The sequence below is a fragment of the Sardina pilchardus genome, chromosome 21 (assembly GCF_963854185.1).
Source record: "Sardina pilchardus chromosome 21, fSarPil1.1, whole genome shotgun sequence".
NCBI classification, from domain to species: domain Eukaryota; kingdom Metazoa; phylum Chordata; class Actinopteri; order Clupeiformes; family Clupeidae; genus Sardina; species Sardina pilchardus.
In genome coordinates, this window is record NC_085014.1 from 24,784,151 (window position 1) to 24,801,437 (window position 17,287).

The window sequence follows — 17,287 nt, forward strand, 5'->3', positions numbered from 1 at the left end:
CTATTGAAAGTTAATCTATTTTTGCATACTCTGATCTATATTTACATATTATTATACATTTTTAAATACCAGAGTGGAGATGATGAGGACTACAAACGGATCTACACCAAGAAGATCAAACCTAGACTGAAATCAGAGGACCTTGCTGAGGGTGTAGACGTGCGTACGGAACGTCACAGCAGCACAAGCAGTGATGGAAGCACAATTACCACCATCACCCGACGAATTACTACCTACACTTTGGACATGCCAGAGAGTTCTGGGCAGCAGCAATATGAAATAGGTAGTCCAGAATTCAAGATTCAGGTCCCAAGTGATGTCTCTGTCACAGGCCCACATACCACTGGCCCATCTGAAAAACACTGGAGTGTGGGACATATTAAAACAGCAACTGCTACAAAAGATGTTGAGCACAGTGAAAAAGAGCTTAGATTTAAAATTCCTGCCACTGGACTATCGGGGGAGAGGTCACCGACTGAATTTGGGCTATCTGGAGGGATACATCAACATAGCAGTATTCAGTTACCTGGCACTAATGTAACAGACACTGATAAGATTAATATCAGTGGACCTGGTAGAAGTACTCAAGGTTTCTCAGGTAAAATGGGTGTTGGTTGGGATAGAGGAAATGGTAAAGGAAGCAATGGTCCTGAAGTTACTATAGGTAACCAGCAGCTGAAGGGAGCAGGTCAAGGAATCAACATCAATGTGAATGCTCCTACTGCCAGAATATCTGGTACAGATACCACAATAACAGCAGGTGTAGATGGCAAAATCAGAACACCAGAGGTTTCAGGTCCCAGTTTACAAACTCATGCCACTGATATCAGTTTTAAAGGGGCAAAAGTTAAGGGTAATTCTAATGTGTCTATTTCAGGCATTAAAAGTGGAATTACTGTGCCTAGTACAGACATTGCAGGTGCAGCAGTTAATGTTGAAGGTTCTGGTGTTGACATTGATGGATCTGAAATGGGATTTAAGTTACCGAAATTTAAAATGCCATCATTTGGAGGCCAAGATGTTGATATCAACCTCAAAGGACCCAAAATCAAAGGAGATGTTGATGTTTCACTTCCAACATTCAAAGGAGAGACAAAGGCCTCACCTGAGATAGACATAGGAGGACGTGAGGTTAACATTGAAGGTCCTGAAGGTGGATTCAAAATGCCCAAAGTCAAAATGCCTTCATTTGGTATCAAGGGCTCTGATGTTGATGTGAAGCTACCAGAAGGCAGCATTGATGTAAAAGCACAAGGAATTGACATTAAAAGCACAGATCTTAATGTTGAGGGTCCAGAGGGAAAAATTAAAGGGTCTACATTCAAGATGCCATCTGTTTCTGGACCTAAGATCTCAATGCCTGATGTTGGCTTAAATGTGAAAGGACCTAAATTGAAGGGAGATATCGATGTCTCAGCACCAAAAGTCAAAGGCGACTTAAACGCACCAAAGATAGATATTGAAGGCCCAGATGTTAACATTGAAGGCCCAGAAGGTGGATTCAAAATGCCCAAAATAAAAATGCCATCATTTGGAATAAAGGGTCCAAAGGTGGAGGGCCCTGAAGTTGATATGGATCTACCAAAAGCTGACATTAAAATTAAGGCGTCAGAAGTTGACATAAGAGGTCCAAAGATTTCAATGCCAGATGCCGATTTAAGCCTAAGAGGACCAAAAGTGAAGGGGGATATGGATGTGTCTATTCCAACGGTTGAAGGTGATATCAAGGCCCCTAAGATTGACATTGAAGGCCCAGATGTTGGTATTGAAGGCCCGGAGGGAGGATTTAAGATGCCAAAAATAAAAATGCCTTCATTTGGAATCAAGACACCTAAAGTGGAGGGCCCTGAAGTTGATGTGAAACTTCCAAAAGCAGACATTGATGTTAAGGCACCAGAAATTGACATTAAGGGCCCAGAACTTGAGGTGGAGGGACCAGATGGAAAGATCAAAGGGCCTAAATTCAAAATGCCATCCATTTCCGGGCCAAAGATCTCAATGCCTGATGTTGATTTCAATCTGAAAGGACCTAAAGTAAAAGGAGGTGTGGATGTGTCTGTACCCAAAGTCGAGGGTGACATCAAGGCACCAAAGATAGATATTGAAGGCCCAGATGTTGAAATTGAAGGGCCAGAGGGTGGATTCAAGATGCCCAAAATGAAAATGCCTTCATTTGGATTCAAGGGGCCGAAAGTGGAAGGACCAGATGTTGATGTGAAAATGCCAAAAGCAGAAATTAACATTAAGGCGCCTAAAGTTGACATTGAAACCCCAGATCTGGAGGTGGAGGGTCCTGAAGGAAAGATCAAAGGACCTAAATTCAAAATGCCATCCATTTCCGGGCCAAAGATGTCAATGCCTGATGTTGACTTAAATCTGAAAGGGCCTAAAGTGAAGGGAGGTATGGATGTGTCAGGACCCAAACTCGAAGGTGACATTAAAGCACCAAAGATAGACATTGAAGGCCCAGATGTTGACATTGAAGGCCCAGAGGGTGGATTCAAGATGCCCAAAATGAAAATGCCTTCATTTGGATTCAAGGGGCCAAAAGTGGAAGGACCTGATGTTGATGTGAAAATGCCAAAAGCAGACATTAATGTTAAGGCACCAAAAGTTGACATTGACACCCCAGATCTGGAGGTGGAGGGTCCTGAAGGAAAGATCAAAGGACCTAAATTCAAAATGCCATCCATTTCTGGGCCAAAGATGTCAATGCCTGACGTTGACTTAAAACTGAAAGGGCCAAACATGAAGGGAGGTATGGATGTGTCAGTACCCAAAGTTGAGGGTGATATCAAAGCACCAAAGATAGACATTGAAGGCCCAGATGTTGACATTGAAGGTCCAGAGGGTGGATTCAAGATGCCCAAAATCAAAATGCCTTCATTTGGATTCAAGGGGCCAAAAGTGGAAGGACCAGATGTTGATATTGATCTGCCAAAAGCAGACATTGATATCAAGGCACCAGAAATCAACATTAAGGGTCCAGAACTTGAGTTGGAGGGACCAGATGGAAAGATCAAAGGATCTAAATTTAAAATGCCATCCATTTCTGGGCCAAAGATCTCAATGCCTGATGTTGACTTCAACCTGAAAGGACCTAAAGTGAAGGGAGATGTGGATGTGGCAGTTGCCAAAGTTGAGGGTGATATCAAGGCACCAAAGATAGATATTGAAGGCCCCGATGTTGACATTGAAGGGCCAGAGGGTGGATTCAAGATGCCCAAAATCAAAATGCCTTCATTTGGATTCAAGGGGCCAAAAGTGGAGGGACCTGATGTAGATGTGAAACTGCCAAAAGCAGACATTGATTTTAAAGCACCAGAAATTGACATTAAGGGTCCAGAACTTGAGGTGGAGGGACCAGATGGAAAGATCAAAGGATCTACATTTAAAATGCCATCCATTTCTGGGCCAAAGATCTCAATGCCTGATGTTGACTTCAATTTGAAAGGACCTAAAGTGAAGGGAGATGTGGATGTGTCAGTACCAAAAGTTGAAGGTGACATTAAAGCACCAAAGATAGACATTGAAGGCCCAGATGTTGACATTGAAGGTCCGGAAGGTGGATTTAAAATGCCCAAAATCAAAATGCCTTCATTTGGATTCAAGGGGCCAAAAGTGGAGGGACCTGATGTTGATGTGAAACTTCCAAAAGCAGACATTGATGTGAAGGCACCAGAAATTGACATTAAGGGCCCAGAACTTGAGGTGGAGGGACCAGATGGAAAGATCAAAGGACCTAAATTCAAAATGCCATCCATTTCTGGGCCAAAGATCTCAATGCCTGATGTTGACTTCAATCTGAAAGGACCTAAAGTGAAGGGAGATGTGGATGTGTCAGTACCAAAAGTTGAAGGTGACATTAAAGCACCAAAGATAGACATTGGAGGCCCAGATGTTGACATTGAAGGCCCAGAGGGTGGATTCAAGATGCCCAAAATGAAAATGCCTTCATTTGGATTCAAGGGGCCAAAAGTGGAGGGACCTGATGTTGATGTGAAAATGCCAAAAGCAGACATTGATGTTAAGGCACCAGAAATTGACATTAAGGGCCCAGAACTTGAGGTGGAGGGACCAGATGGAAAGATCAAAGGACCTAAATTCAAAATGCCATCCATTTCTGGGCCAAAGATCTCAATGCCCGATGTTGACTTCAATCTGAAAGGACCTAAAGTGAAGGGAGATGTGGATGTGTCAGTACCAAAAGTTGAAGGTGATATTAAAGCACCAAAGATAGACATTGAAGGCCCAGATGTTGACATTGAAGGTCCAGAGGGTGGATTCAAGATGCCCAAAATCAAAATGCCTTCATTTGGATTCAAGGGGCCAAAAGTGGAGGGACCTGATGTTGATGTGAAACTTCCAAAAGCAGACATTGATGTTAAGGCACCAGAAATTGACATTAAGGGCCCAGAACTTGAGGTGGAGGGACCAGATGGAAAGATCAAAGGACCTAAATTCAAAATGCCATCCATTTCTGGGCCAAAGATCTCAATGCCCGATGTTGACTTCAACCTGAAAGGGCCTAAAGTGAAGGGAGATATGGATGTGTCAGTTGCCAAAGTGGAGGGTGATATCAAGGCACCAAAGATAGACATTGAAGGCCCAGATGTTGACATTGAAGGTCCAGAGGGTGGATTCAAGATGCCCAAAATCAAAATGCCTTCATTTGGATTCAAGGGGCCAAAAGTGGAAGGACCTGACCTTGATGTGAAAATGCCAAAAGCTGACATTAATGTTAAGGCACCTAAAGTTGACATTGACACCCCTGATCTAGAGGTGGAGGGTCCTGAAGGAAAGATCAAAGGGCCTAAATTCAAAATGCCATCCATTTCTGGGCCGAAGATCTCAATGCCTGATGTTGACTTCAATCTGAAAGGACCTAAAGTGAAGGGAGATGTGGATGTGTCAGTACCCAAAGTTGAAGGTGACATTAAAGCGCCAAGAATAGACATTGAAGGCCCAGATGTTGACATTGAAGGCCCAGAGGGTGGATTCAAGATGCCCAAAATCAAAATGCCTTCATTTGGATTCAAGGGGCCAAAAGTGGAGGGACCTGATGTTGATGTGAAACTTCCCAAAACAGACATTGATGTTAAGGCACCAGAAATTGACATTAAGGGCCCAGAACTTGAGGTGGAGGGACCAGATGGAAAGATCAAAGGGCCTAAATTCAAAATGCCATCCATTTCTGGGCCGAAGATGTCATTGCCTGATGTTGACTTCAATCTGAAAGGACCTAAAGTGAAGGGAGATGTGGATGTGTCAGTACCCAAAGTTGAAGGTGACATTAAAGCGCCAAGAATAGACATTGAAGGCCCAGATGTTGACATTGAAGGCCCAGAGGGTGGATTCAAGATGCCCAAAATCAAAATGCCTTCATTTGGATTCAAGGGGCCAAAAGTGGAGGGACCTGATGTTGATGTGAAACTTCCCAAAGCAGACATTGATGTTAAGGCACCAGAAATTGACATTAAGGGCCCAGAACTTGAGGTGGAGGGACCAGATGGAAAGATCAAAGGGCCTAAATTCAAAATGCCATCCATTTCTGGGCCGAAGATCTCAATGCCTGATGTTGACTTCAATCTGAAAGGACCTAAAGTGAAGGGAGATGTGGATGTGTCAGTACCCAAAGTTGAAGGTGACATTAAAGCGCCAAAAATAGACATTGAAGGCCCAGATGTTGACATTGAAGGCCCAGAGGGTGGATTCAAGATGCCCAAAATCAAAATGCCTTCATTTGGATTCAAGGGGCCAAAGGTGGAGGGACCTGATGTTGATGTGAAACTTCCCAAAGCAGACATTGATGTTAAGGCACCAGAAATTGACATTAAGGGCCCAGAACTTGAGGTGGAGGGACCAGATGGAAAGATCAAAGGACCTAAATTCAAAATGCCATCCATTTCTGGGCCGAAGATCTCCATGCCTGATGTTGACTTCAATCTGAAAGGACCTAAAGTGAAGGGAGATGTGGATGTGTCAGTACCAAAACTTGAAGGTGACATTAAGGCAGCAAAGATAGACATTGAAGGCCCTGATGTTGACATTGAAGGCCCAGAGGGTGGATTCAAGATGCCCAAAATCAAAATGCCTTCATTTGGATTCAAGGGGCCAAAAGTGGAGGGACCTGATGTTGATGTGAAACTTCCAAAAGCAGACATTGATGTTAAAGCACCAGAAATTGACATTAAGGGCCCAGAATTTGAGGTGGAGGGACCAGATGGAAAGATCAAAGGACCTAAATTCAAAATGCCATCCATTTCTGGGCCAAAGATCTCAATGCCTGATGTTGACTTCAATCTGAGAGGACCTAAGATGAAGGGAGATGTGGATGTGTCAGTCCCAAAAGTTGAAGGTGATATTAAGGCACCAAAAATAGACATTGAAGGCCCAGATGTTGACATTGAAGGTCCAGAGGGTGGATTCAAGATGCCCAAAATCAAAATGCCTTCATTTGGATTTAAGGGGCCAAAAGTGGAAGGACCTGATGTTGATGTGAAAATGCCAAAAGCTGACATTAATGTTAAGGCACCTAAAGTTGACATTGACACCCCTGATCTAGAGGTGGAGGGTCCTGAAGGAAAGATCAAAGGATCTAAATTTAAAATGCCATCCATTTCTGGGCCGAAGATCTCAATGCCTGATGTTGACTTCAATCTGAGAGGACCTAAAGTGAAGGGAGATGTGGATGTGTCATTACCAAAAGTTGAAGGTGACATTAAAGCACCAAAGATAGACATTGAAGGCCCAGATGTTGACATTGAAGGCCCAGAAGGTGGATTCAAGATGCCCAAAATCAAAATGCCTTCATTTGGATTCAAGGGGCCAAAAGTGGAGGGACCAGATGTTGATGTGAAACTTCCAAAAGCAGACATTGATGTTAAGGCACCAGAAATTGACATTAAGGGTCCAGAACTTGAGGTGGAGGGACCAGATGGAAAGATCAAAGGACCTAAATTCAAAATGCCATCCATTTCTGGGCCAAAGATCTCAATGCCAGATGTTGACTTCAATCTGAAAGGACCTAAATTGAAAGGAGATATGGATGTGTCAGTACCAAAAATTGAGGGTGACATCAAAGGTCCAAAAGTAGACATTGACGTCCCAGATGTTGATATTGAAGGCCCGGAAGGTGGATTCAAGATGCCAAAGATCAAAATGCCTTCATTTGGATTCAAGGGTCCCAAAGTCGAAGGACCAGATGTTGATTTGAAAATGCCAAAAGGAGATCTTGATCTGAAAGCACCAAATGTTGACATTGACACTCCAGATCTTGACATTGAAGGTCCAGATGGAAAGATCAAGGGACCTAAATTCAAGATGCCAACAATATCAGGTCCAAAGATCTCAATGCCTGATATGGACTTCAACCTAAAAGGACCAAAATTCAAGGGTGATGTGGATGTTTCAGTTCCGAAAATTGAAGGTGATCTCAAAGGTCCAAAGGTCGACATTGAAGGCCCAGATGTTGACATTGAAGGCCCAGAAGGTGGATTCAAGATGCCAAAGATGAAAATGCCTTCATGGGGATTCAAAGGTCCCAAAATAGATGGACCAGATGTTGATTTGAAAATGCCAAAAGGAGACATTGATCTCAAAGGTCCAAAAGTTGACATTGAAGGCCCAGATGTTGACATTGAAGGCCCAGAAGGTGGATTCAAGATGCCAAAGATGAAAATGCCTTCATTTGGATTCAAAGGTCCCAAACTCGAAGGACCAGATGTTGATTTGAAAATGCCAAAAGGAGATATTAATCTGAAAGCACCAGATGTTGACATTGACACTCCAGATCTTGACATTGAAGGCCCAGACGGAAAGATCAAGGGACCTAAATTCAAGATGCCAACAATATCAGGTCCAAAGATCTCAATGCCTGATGTGGACTTCAACCTAAAAGGACCGAAATTCAAGGGTGATGTGGATGTTTCAGTTCCAAAAATTGAAGGTGATCTTAAAGGTCCAAAGGTCGACATTGAAGGCCCAGATGTTGACATTGAAGGCCCAGAAGGTGGATTCAAGATGCCAAAGATGAAAATGCCTTCATTTGGATTCAAAGGTCCCAAAATCGAAGGACCAGATGTTGATTTGAAAATGCCAAAAGGAGACATTGATCTCAAAGGTCCAAAGGTCAACATTGAAGGCCCAGATGTTGACATTGAAGGCCCAGACGGAAAGATCAAGGGACCTAAATTCAAGATGCCAACAATATCAGGTCCAAAGATCTCAATGCCTGATGTGGATTTCAACCTAAAAGGACCGAAATTCAAGGGTGATGTGGATGTTTCAGTTCCGAAAATTGAAGGCGATCTCAAAGGTCCTAAAGTCGACATTGAAGGCCCAGATGTTGATATTGAAGGCCCTGAAGGTGGATTCAAGATGCCAAAGATGAAAATGCCTTCATTTGGATTCAAAGGTCCCAAACTCGAAGGACCAGATGTTGATTTGAAAATGCCAAAAGGAGACATTGATCTCAAAGGTCCTAAGGTCGACATTGAAGGCCCAGATGTTGACATTGAAGGCCCAGAAGGTGGATTCAAGATGCCAAAGATGAAAATGCCTTCATGGGGATTCAAAGGTCCCAAAATAGATGGACCAGATGTTGATTTGAAAATGCCAAAAGGAGACATTGATCTCAAAGGTCCAAAAGTTGACATTGAAGGCCCAGATGTTGACATTGAAGGCCCAGAAGGTGGATTCAAGATGCCAAAGATGAAAATGCCTTCATTTGGATTCAAAGGTCCCAAACTCGAAGGACCAGATGTTGATTTGAAAATGCCAAAAGGTGATATTGATGTTAAAGTACCAAATGTTGACATTGACACTCCAGATCTTGACATTGAAGGCCCAGATGGAAAGATCAAGGGACCTAAATTCAAGATGCCAACAATATCGGGCCCAAAGATCTCAATGCCTGATGTGGACTTCAACCTAAAAGGACCAAAATTCAAGGGTGATGTGGATGTTTCAGTTCCAAAAATTGAAGGTGACATCAAAGGTCCAAAAGTTGACATTGAAGGCCCAGATGTTGACATTGAAGGCCCAGAAGGTGGATTCAAGATGCCAAAGATGAAAATGCCTTCATTTGGATTCAAAGGTCCCAAACTCGAAGGACCAGATGTTGATTTGAAAATGCCAAAAGGAGACATTGATCTTAAAGGTCCGAATGTTGATATTGACACTCCAGACCTTGACATTGAAGGTCCAGGGGGAAAAATCAAGGGGCCTAAATTCAAAATGCCAACAATATCAGGTCCAAAGATCTCAATGCCTGACGTTGACCTTAACCTGAAAGGACCCAAGATGAAGGGTGATGTTGACCTATCAAGTCCACAGTTTGAAGCTGACATCAAAGGACCAAAGGTGGATATCGAAGGCCCAGATATAGATATCAGTGGACCTGATGCTGGTCTGAAAAAGCATAGATTTAAAATGCCCAAGATTGGTTTTAAAGGTCCCAAGATTGAGGGTGCTGATGTGGAAGGTAGAAGTCCAGAGGGTGGATTCAAATTGCCAAAATTCAAAATGCCTAAATTTGGTTTCAAATCACCCAAGGTTGAAGGCCCAGATATCGATTTGCCTAAAGCAGATGTTGATATTGGATCTGTAGAAGTTGATATCAATGCACCTGATATGCCCAAGGCTTCGTTGGATCTTAAAGCGCCAAAAGTTGACATTGAAACACCAGATCTTGAAATTGAAGGTCCAGAAGGAAGGATCAAGGGGCCTAAATTCAAAATGCCAACAATATCAGGTCCAAAGATCTCAATGCCTGATGTGGACTTCAACCTCAAAGGACCAAAAGTAAAAGGTGACCTGGATATGTCTGGCCCAAAAATTGAAGGTGATATCAAATCTCCAAAAGTTAAAATTGAAGGCCCAGATGTTGATGTTGAAGGACCTGAAGGAGGATTTAAGATGCCAAAAATGAAAATGCCTTCTTTTGGATTCAAAGGGCCAAAAGCTGAAGGACCTGATTTTGATGTAAATCTTCCAAAAGCAGATATTGATCTGAAAGCTCCTGATGTCAGCATTACAAGTCCAGATCTTGACATTGAGGGCCCAGAGGGAAAAATCAAGGGACCTAAATTCAAAATGCCAACAATATCAGGTCCAAAGATCTCAATGCCTGATATGGACTTCAACCTAAAAGGACCGAAATTCAAGGGTGATGTGGATGTTTCAGGTCCGAAAATTGTAGGTGATCTCAAAGGTCCAAAGGTTGACATTGAAGGCCCAGATGTTGACATTGAAGGCCCAGAAGGTGGATTCAAGATGCCAAAGATGAAAATGCCTTCATTTGGATTCAAGGGTCACAAACTCGAAGGACCAGATGTTGATTTGAAAATGCCAAAAGGAGATATTAATCTGAAAGCACCAAATGTTGACATTGACACTCCAGATCTTGACATTGAAGGTCCAGACGGAAAGATCAAGGGACCTAAATTCAAGATGCCAACAATATCAGGTCCAAAGATCTCAATGCCGGATGTGGACTTCAACCTAAAAGGACCGAAATTCAAGGGAGATGTGGATGTTTCAGTTCCGAAAATTGAAGGTGATCTTAAAGGTCCAAAGGTCGACATTGAAGGCCCAGATGTTGACATTGAGGGCCCAGAAGGTGGATTCAAGATGCCAAAGATGAAAATGCCTTCATTTGGATTCAAAGGTCCCAAAATCGAAGGACCAGATGTTGATTTGAAAATGCCAAAAGGAGACATTGATCTCAAAGGTCCAAAGGTTGACATTGAAGGCCCAGATGTTGACATCGAAGGCCCAGAAGGTGGATTCAAGATGCCAAAGATGAAAATGCCTTCATTTGGATTCAAAGGTCCCAAACTCGAAGGACCAGATGTTGATTTGAAAATGCCAAAAGGAGACATTGATCTCAAAGGTCCAAAGGTCGACATTGAAGGCCCAGATGTTGACATTGAAGGCCCAGACGGAAAGATCAAGGGGCCTAAATTCAAGATGCCAACAATATCAGGTCCAAAGATCTCAATGCCTGATGTGGATTTCAACCTAAAAGGACCGAAATTCAAGGGTGATATGGATGTTTCAGTTCCGAAAATTGAAGGTGATCTCAAAGGTCCAAAGGTCGACATTGAAGGCCCAGATGTTGACATTGAAGGCCCTGAAGGTGGATTCAAGATGCCAAAGATGAAAATGCCTTCATTTGGATTCAAAGGTCCCAAAATCGAAGGACCAGATGTTGATTTGAAAATGCCAAAAGGAGACTTTGATCTCAAAGGTCCAAAGGTTGACATTGAAGGCCCAGATGTTGACATTGAAGGCCCAGAAGGTGGATTCAAGATGCCAAAGATGAAAATGCCTTCATTTGGATTCAAAGGTCCCAAAGTTGAAGGACCTGATGTTGATTTGAAAATGCCAAAAGGTGATATTGATCTCAAAGGTCCAAAGGTTGACATTGAAACACCAGATCTTGAAATAGAAGGTCCAGATGGAAAAATCAAGGGACCTAAATTCAAAATGCCAACAATATCAGGTCCAAAGATCTCAATGCCTGATGTGGACTTCAACCTCAAAGGACCAAAATTAAAGGGTGATGTGGATGTTTCAGTTCCAAAAATTAAAGGTGACATCAAAGGTCCAAAAGTTGACATTGAAGGCCCAGACGTTGACATTGAAGGCCCAGAAGGTGGATTCAAGATGCCAAAGATGAAAATGCCTTCATTTGGATTCAAAGGTCCTAAAGTCGAAGGACCAGATGTTGATTTGAAAATGCCTAAAGGTGATATTGATCTTAAAGCACCAAATGTTGACATTGACACTCCAGATCTGGACATTGAGGGCCCAGATGGAAAAATCAAGGGACCTAAATTCAAGATGCCAACAATATCAGGTCCAAAGATCTCAATGCCTGATGTGGACTTCAACCTAAAAGGACCGAAATTCAAGGGTGATGTGGATGTTTCAGTTCCGAAAATTGAAGGTGATCTCAAAGGTCCAAAGGTCGACATTGAAGGCCCAGATGTTGACATTGAAGGCCCAGAAGGTGGATTCAAGATGCCAAAGATGAAAATGCCTTCATTTGGATTCAAAGGTCCCAAAATCGAAGGACCAGATGTTGATTTGAAAATGCCAAAAGGAGACATTGATCTCAAAGGTCCAAAGGTCGACATTGAAGGCCCAGATGTTGACATTGAAGGCCCAGAAGGTGGATTCAAAATGCCAAAGATGAAAATGCCTTCATTTGGATTCAAAGGTCCCAAAGTTGAAGGACCAGATGTAGATTTGAAAATGCCAAAAGGAGACATTGATCTTAAAGGTCCAAATGTTGATATTGACACTCCAGGCCTTGACATTGAAGGTCCAGGGGGAAAAATCAAGGGGCCTAAATTCAAAATGCCAACAATATCAGGTCCAAAGATCTCAATGCCTGATGTGGACTTCAACCTGAAAGGACCAAAATTAAAGGGTGATGTGGATGTTTCAGTTCCAAAAATTGAAGGTGACCTCAAAGGTCCAAAAGTTGACATTGAAGGCCCAGATGTTGACATTGAAGGCCCAGAAGGTGGATTCAAGATGCCAAAGATGAAAATGCCTTCATTTGGATTCAAAGGTCCCAAAATCGAAGGACCAGATGTTGATTTGAAAATGCCAAAAGGAGACATTGATCTCAAAGGTCCAAAGGTCGACATTGAAGGCCCAGATGTTGACATTGAAGGCCCAGACGGAAAGATCAAGGGACCTAAATTCAAGATGCCAACAATATCAGGTCCAAAGATCTCAATGCCTGATGTGGATTTCAACCTAAAAGGACCGAAATTCAAGGGTGATGTGGATGTTTCAGTTCCGAAAATTGAAGGTGATCTCAAAGGTCCAAAGGTCGACATTGAAGGCCCAGATGTTGACATTGAAGGCCCTGAAGGTGGATTCAAGATGCCAAAGATGAAAATGCCTTCATTTGGAATCAAAGGTCCCAAAATCGAAGGACCAGATGTTGATTTGAAAATGCCAAAAGGAGACTTTGATCTCAAAGGTCCAAAGGTTGACATTGAAGGCCCAGATGTTGACATTGAAGGCCCAGAAGGTGGATTCAAGATGCCAAAGATGAAAATGCCTTCATGGGGATTCAAAGGTCCCAAAGTTGAAGGACCAGATGTTGATTTGAAAATGCCAAAAGGTGATATTGATCTTAAAGCACCAAATGTTGACATTGAAGGCCCAGATGTTGACATTGAAGGCCCAGACGGAAAGATCAAGGGACCTAAATTCAAGATGCCAACAATATCAGGGCCAAAGATCTCAATGCCTGACATGGACTTCAATCTGAAAGGACCAAAAGTCAAGGGTGATTTTGATATTTCTGGTCCTAAGGTTGAAGGAGATTTGAAAGCTCCAAAAGTAAACATTGAGGGCCCAGATGTTGATGTTGAGGGACCTGAAGGAGGATTTAAGATGCCAAAAATGAAAATGCCATCATTTGGATTCAAAGGGCCAAAGGTCGAAGGACCTGATGTTGATATAAATCTCCCTAAAGTTGATATTGATGGAAAAGCACCAGAGGTTGAGATTGAAGGCCCAGAAGGAAAGATCAAAGGGCCAAAATTCAAAATGCCAACAATATCAGGTCCATCGCTCTCAATGCCCGATATTGACTTCAACCTAAAAGGACCAAAAATAAAGGCTGATAGTGACATCTCGGTTCCAAAGTTTGAGGGTGATATCAAGACACCAAAGGTTGACATAGAGGGCCCAGATGTTGATATTGAGGGAGCAGAGGGAGGATTTAAGATGCCAAAGATCAAAATGCCTTCATTTGGATTCAAAGGGCCAAAAGTGGAAGGAGGTGATATTGATGTGAATTTGCCAAAAGCTGATATTGATCTGAAAGCTCCTGATGTCAACATTGCACATCCAGATATAGACATTGAAGGCCCAGAGGGAAAAATCAAAGGGCCTAAATTCAAAATGCCATCCATTTCTGGTCCAAAGATCTCAATGCCAGATGTTGACTTCAACTTGAAAGGACCGAAGGTGAAGGGAGATTTGGATATGTCTGTACCAAAAATTGAAGGTGACATCAAAGCACCAAAGGTCAACATTGAAGGCCCAAGCATAGAAGGCCCTGAAGGTAGAATTAAAGGGCCCGGATTCAAAATGCCATCCATTTCTACACCAAAAGTCTCAATGCCTGATGTTGACATTAGCCTTAAAGGTCCCAAGGTGAAGGGAGACATTGGAACAGAAGGAAACATTGAAGGTCCAGACTTTGACATCAAAGGTCCCAGTTTCGAAAGACCAGAAGTCAAGTTTCCAAGATTCAAGGGTCCCAGTTTTGGGATAAAATCTCCGAAAGGTCCAGAAATTGAAATTTCAGCAAAGTCTGACTTTCCTGATCCTAACATTGGCATTGCAGGTCCTGACATCACCGTAGAGGGGCCATATGCAAATATCAAAGCGCCAAAAGTCAAGAAACCCAAATTCCATATGGGTGGAAAAAGCCCCAAATTAGACCTTCCCGATGTTGATGCTAGTGCTGCCACTCCTGATGTAGACATAAGTCTGAAAGGGAAGAAGGGAAAATTCAAATTACCTAAAGTGAAAGGAAAGGGGAAGAGCAGTGGTGCTGACATAAGTCTCAAAACACATGATATTGAATTAGAGGCAGAATCACCTGACCTGCATATCAAAGGACCCAAAGTAAAGAAACCTTTGTTTGGAAAACTGCATTTTCCAGGTGTTGAACTTGACATTGGGTCTCCTAAAGGAAAAGGGCCAAAGCTCAAAACAGGACTAAGCACCTCCAGTCTAGAAACACCAGATATGAATGTCAGCTTGAGTACACCTGAAATGAATGTTGAGGCCCCTGGTCTTGATGTTAAAGGGCCAAAGTTTTCTGCCCCAGATATTAGTTTGAAGGGTCCAGAAATTAAGGGAGGATTTGGAGAGGGGAGAGTGGGTGCTGAGGGGAAGGGCATGAAATATGATGTTAAAGGTGGAGCAGGTATGGGCATGGAGGCATCTGGTGAGATGGAGTACCCAGAGGGACATGTTTCATTTCCAAAGATAAAAGTTCCAAAGTTTGGTATTGCATTACCCAGACTGGAAGGGCCAGAGGTTGGGGTGGATGTTGGGACTAGTGAAGTTAGAGGAGGGGCTGAAATGGCAGCTCCATCTATGAGTGGTCATATTGGTTCAGATCTGCATGGCCCTGAACTTAAATCAGGTGGGAAAGTGAAGGTCAAGATGCCCAGATTTTTTGGCAAGTCAAAGACTAAGGGAGGAAGCGCTGCTGACCTTACCATGGACAGTCCGGATATCAAAGTGTCAAGAGACCTCAGTTTGAGTTCTGGAGAGTTGCAAAGTGGCAAAATGTCAGTAGGGGGAAGTACTGATCTTAGAGTTTCACCCAAGAGCAAATCTGCATCACTTGATCTTTTCAAAAAATCACGACATCGCTCTTCATCTTTCAGTGATGAAGGAGAACTTGCCTCTCCCGCCTCTGCTTCAGGTCACTTAGATGCAGGCAGTGGTGATATATCTGTAGATATTGGTGGGGGTAAGGTCAAAGGGAAAAAGGGAAAGTTGAAATTTGGCACATTTGGTGGATTTGGAGCTAAATCCAAAGGTTCATATGAGGTGACACTAGGAGAGCAGGGTGAGGGAAAGCTAGAGGGAGGTAGTGATGTGGCACTGTCATCAAAAAAGTCGAGAATGTCTTCCTCTTCCAGTAGTGATAGTGGATCAAAGAGTGGGTTTCATTTTCCAAGACTAGAGCTTGCTGTGTCACCTAAGAAATAAGAAATGGTGATACAAAAGCACTAATGTACTACACATATTGTTATTGTTATATTTCCACTCATAACTAATCTTCAAGCATTTGAAATCAAATAGCATATTCACACCATTCTCTTTGAATCCTCACTGCACAGTCACATAATTACTAATAATCAATATATGTGAGTTGTATTCATTCGCTCTCTTATCCCAGTCCACCAATTTAGAAGCCTCTTGGGGTACATACCATATTTTTGCTATTACACTGTAAATAAGAAAAAAAAACTGTATTGTAATTATTATTTTTTTCTTTTGTACATAGTTAAATTTTATTGAGACTACACCATCTCACAAAAATCAAGCAGTGCCTTAGATAATCCAAACAAGAATATTTGCATTTTGTTTTGAATTTTTATCATTCAATTTTTTTTTAACATGTAATATTTTAATAAACACAAATACTGGGAGTATTTCACAACATATTGCAATCACTGTATTACTGATAAGAATGTCTTTTTGCATATACACTTAGAGCAGTGAAAATCTTTATATTTGAAATTACACATTGTTTTGCAGCATCACATATAATCATTCCTGTTTTCACAGTTACCAAAATGATTTGCAGGACAATCCTTTTGCAAGAAAAAATGAGATTTTAACAAATGTCTAACTTTTGTACAAACTGTAAATAAACTGTGGCTGCTACATCCTACACAGAGATGGGCAGAATTGGAATGCCAATCTATAAAAGAATAGGTATATAATATTCCCACTACAATTTCACCTGGGTTACATTTTTGTCATTATCCAAATTATTTATATTTGGTAAAACGTGTTAATGATAACCTAAATAAAAAATGTGTTTTTCTACAAACTAGGCTATTGCTTTTGAAAGTATATACAATAGTTCATCCATTTCCCATCACACATTACCTTAAATTGAGATGATTGTTTCTCTCTCCCTCTCACTCTCTCTCTCTCTCAGCAACTAGGTAGTGTCTGGTGGAAAAACTAAGGGTGACAATTTGACTTTAATCACTAATAAAATGTTGTTGACTCTCAGCTGCAGATCCTAAATTGTATTTTTCTATGTTTTTTTTCCTGTTACAAAACAAACCAAATAAACTGTACAAGTATCCATGTGGTTTATTGTCATTAATATCACTGTTTTAATTTACACATATGCGTTGCACACACTATATCATATTTATCATTAACCATCATAATCTTTGGCTATAACGACTGATTGAATTTGGTTGATCATGCATTAGCAATATTGTATAGCATTTAAGGTCCAGAAAACAAATGTAAAAAAGTTGAGTATAAGGACTGGAATTCAGACCAGCTCATGATCATTATCAGCTTGTAAGATCCCATAGACAGTGATTTCCTCACATATCTATATTAACACCACACTTGTCCATGAGAACCGCACTGGTAAAACATCAACAAACAAACAAAAATACATTATTCAGTCTTTAGTATGGGTTTAGAAAAAACTATCACTATAAAAGTCTCCTAATTCATTTTATATTTGGCAAAA

General features: G+C 41.8%; 1 protein-coding gene across 1 annotated transcript in view; it reads left to right on the forward strand.

Annotated features, from left to right (window-relative positions):
- Window positions 1-16,882, forward strand: part of ahnak (AHNAK nucleoprotein) — a 29,710-nt gene extending 12,828 nt beyond the window's left edge. The window contains exon 6 of the mRNA XM_062524377.1: window positions 73-16,882. Coding sequence (XP_062380361.1) covers window positions 73-15,768 — 15,696 coding nt within the window. The 3' untranslated portion in view covers window positions 15,769-16,882. The remainder of the gene's footprint in view (window positions 1-72) is intronic.
- The last annotated feature ends 405 nt before the right edge of the window (window positions 16,883-17,287 follow it).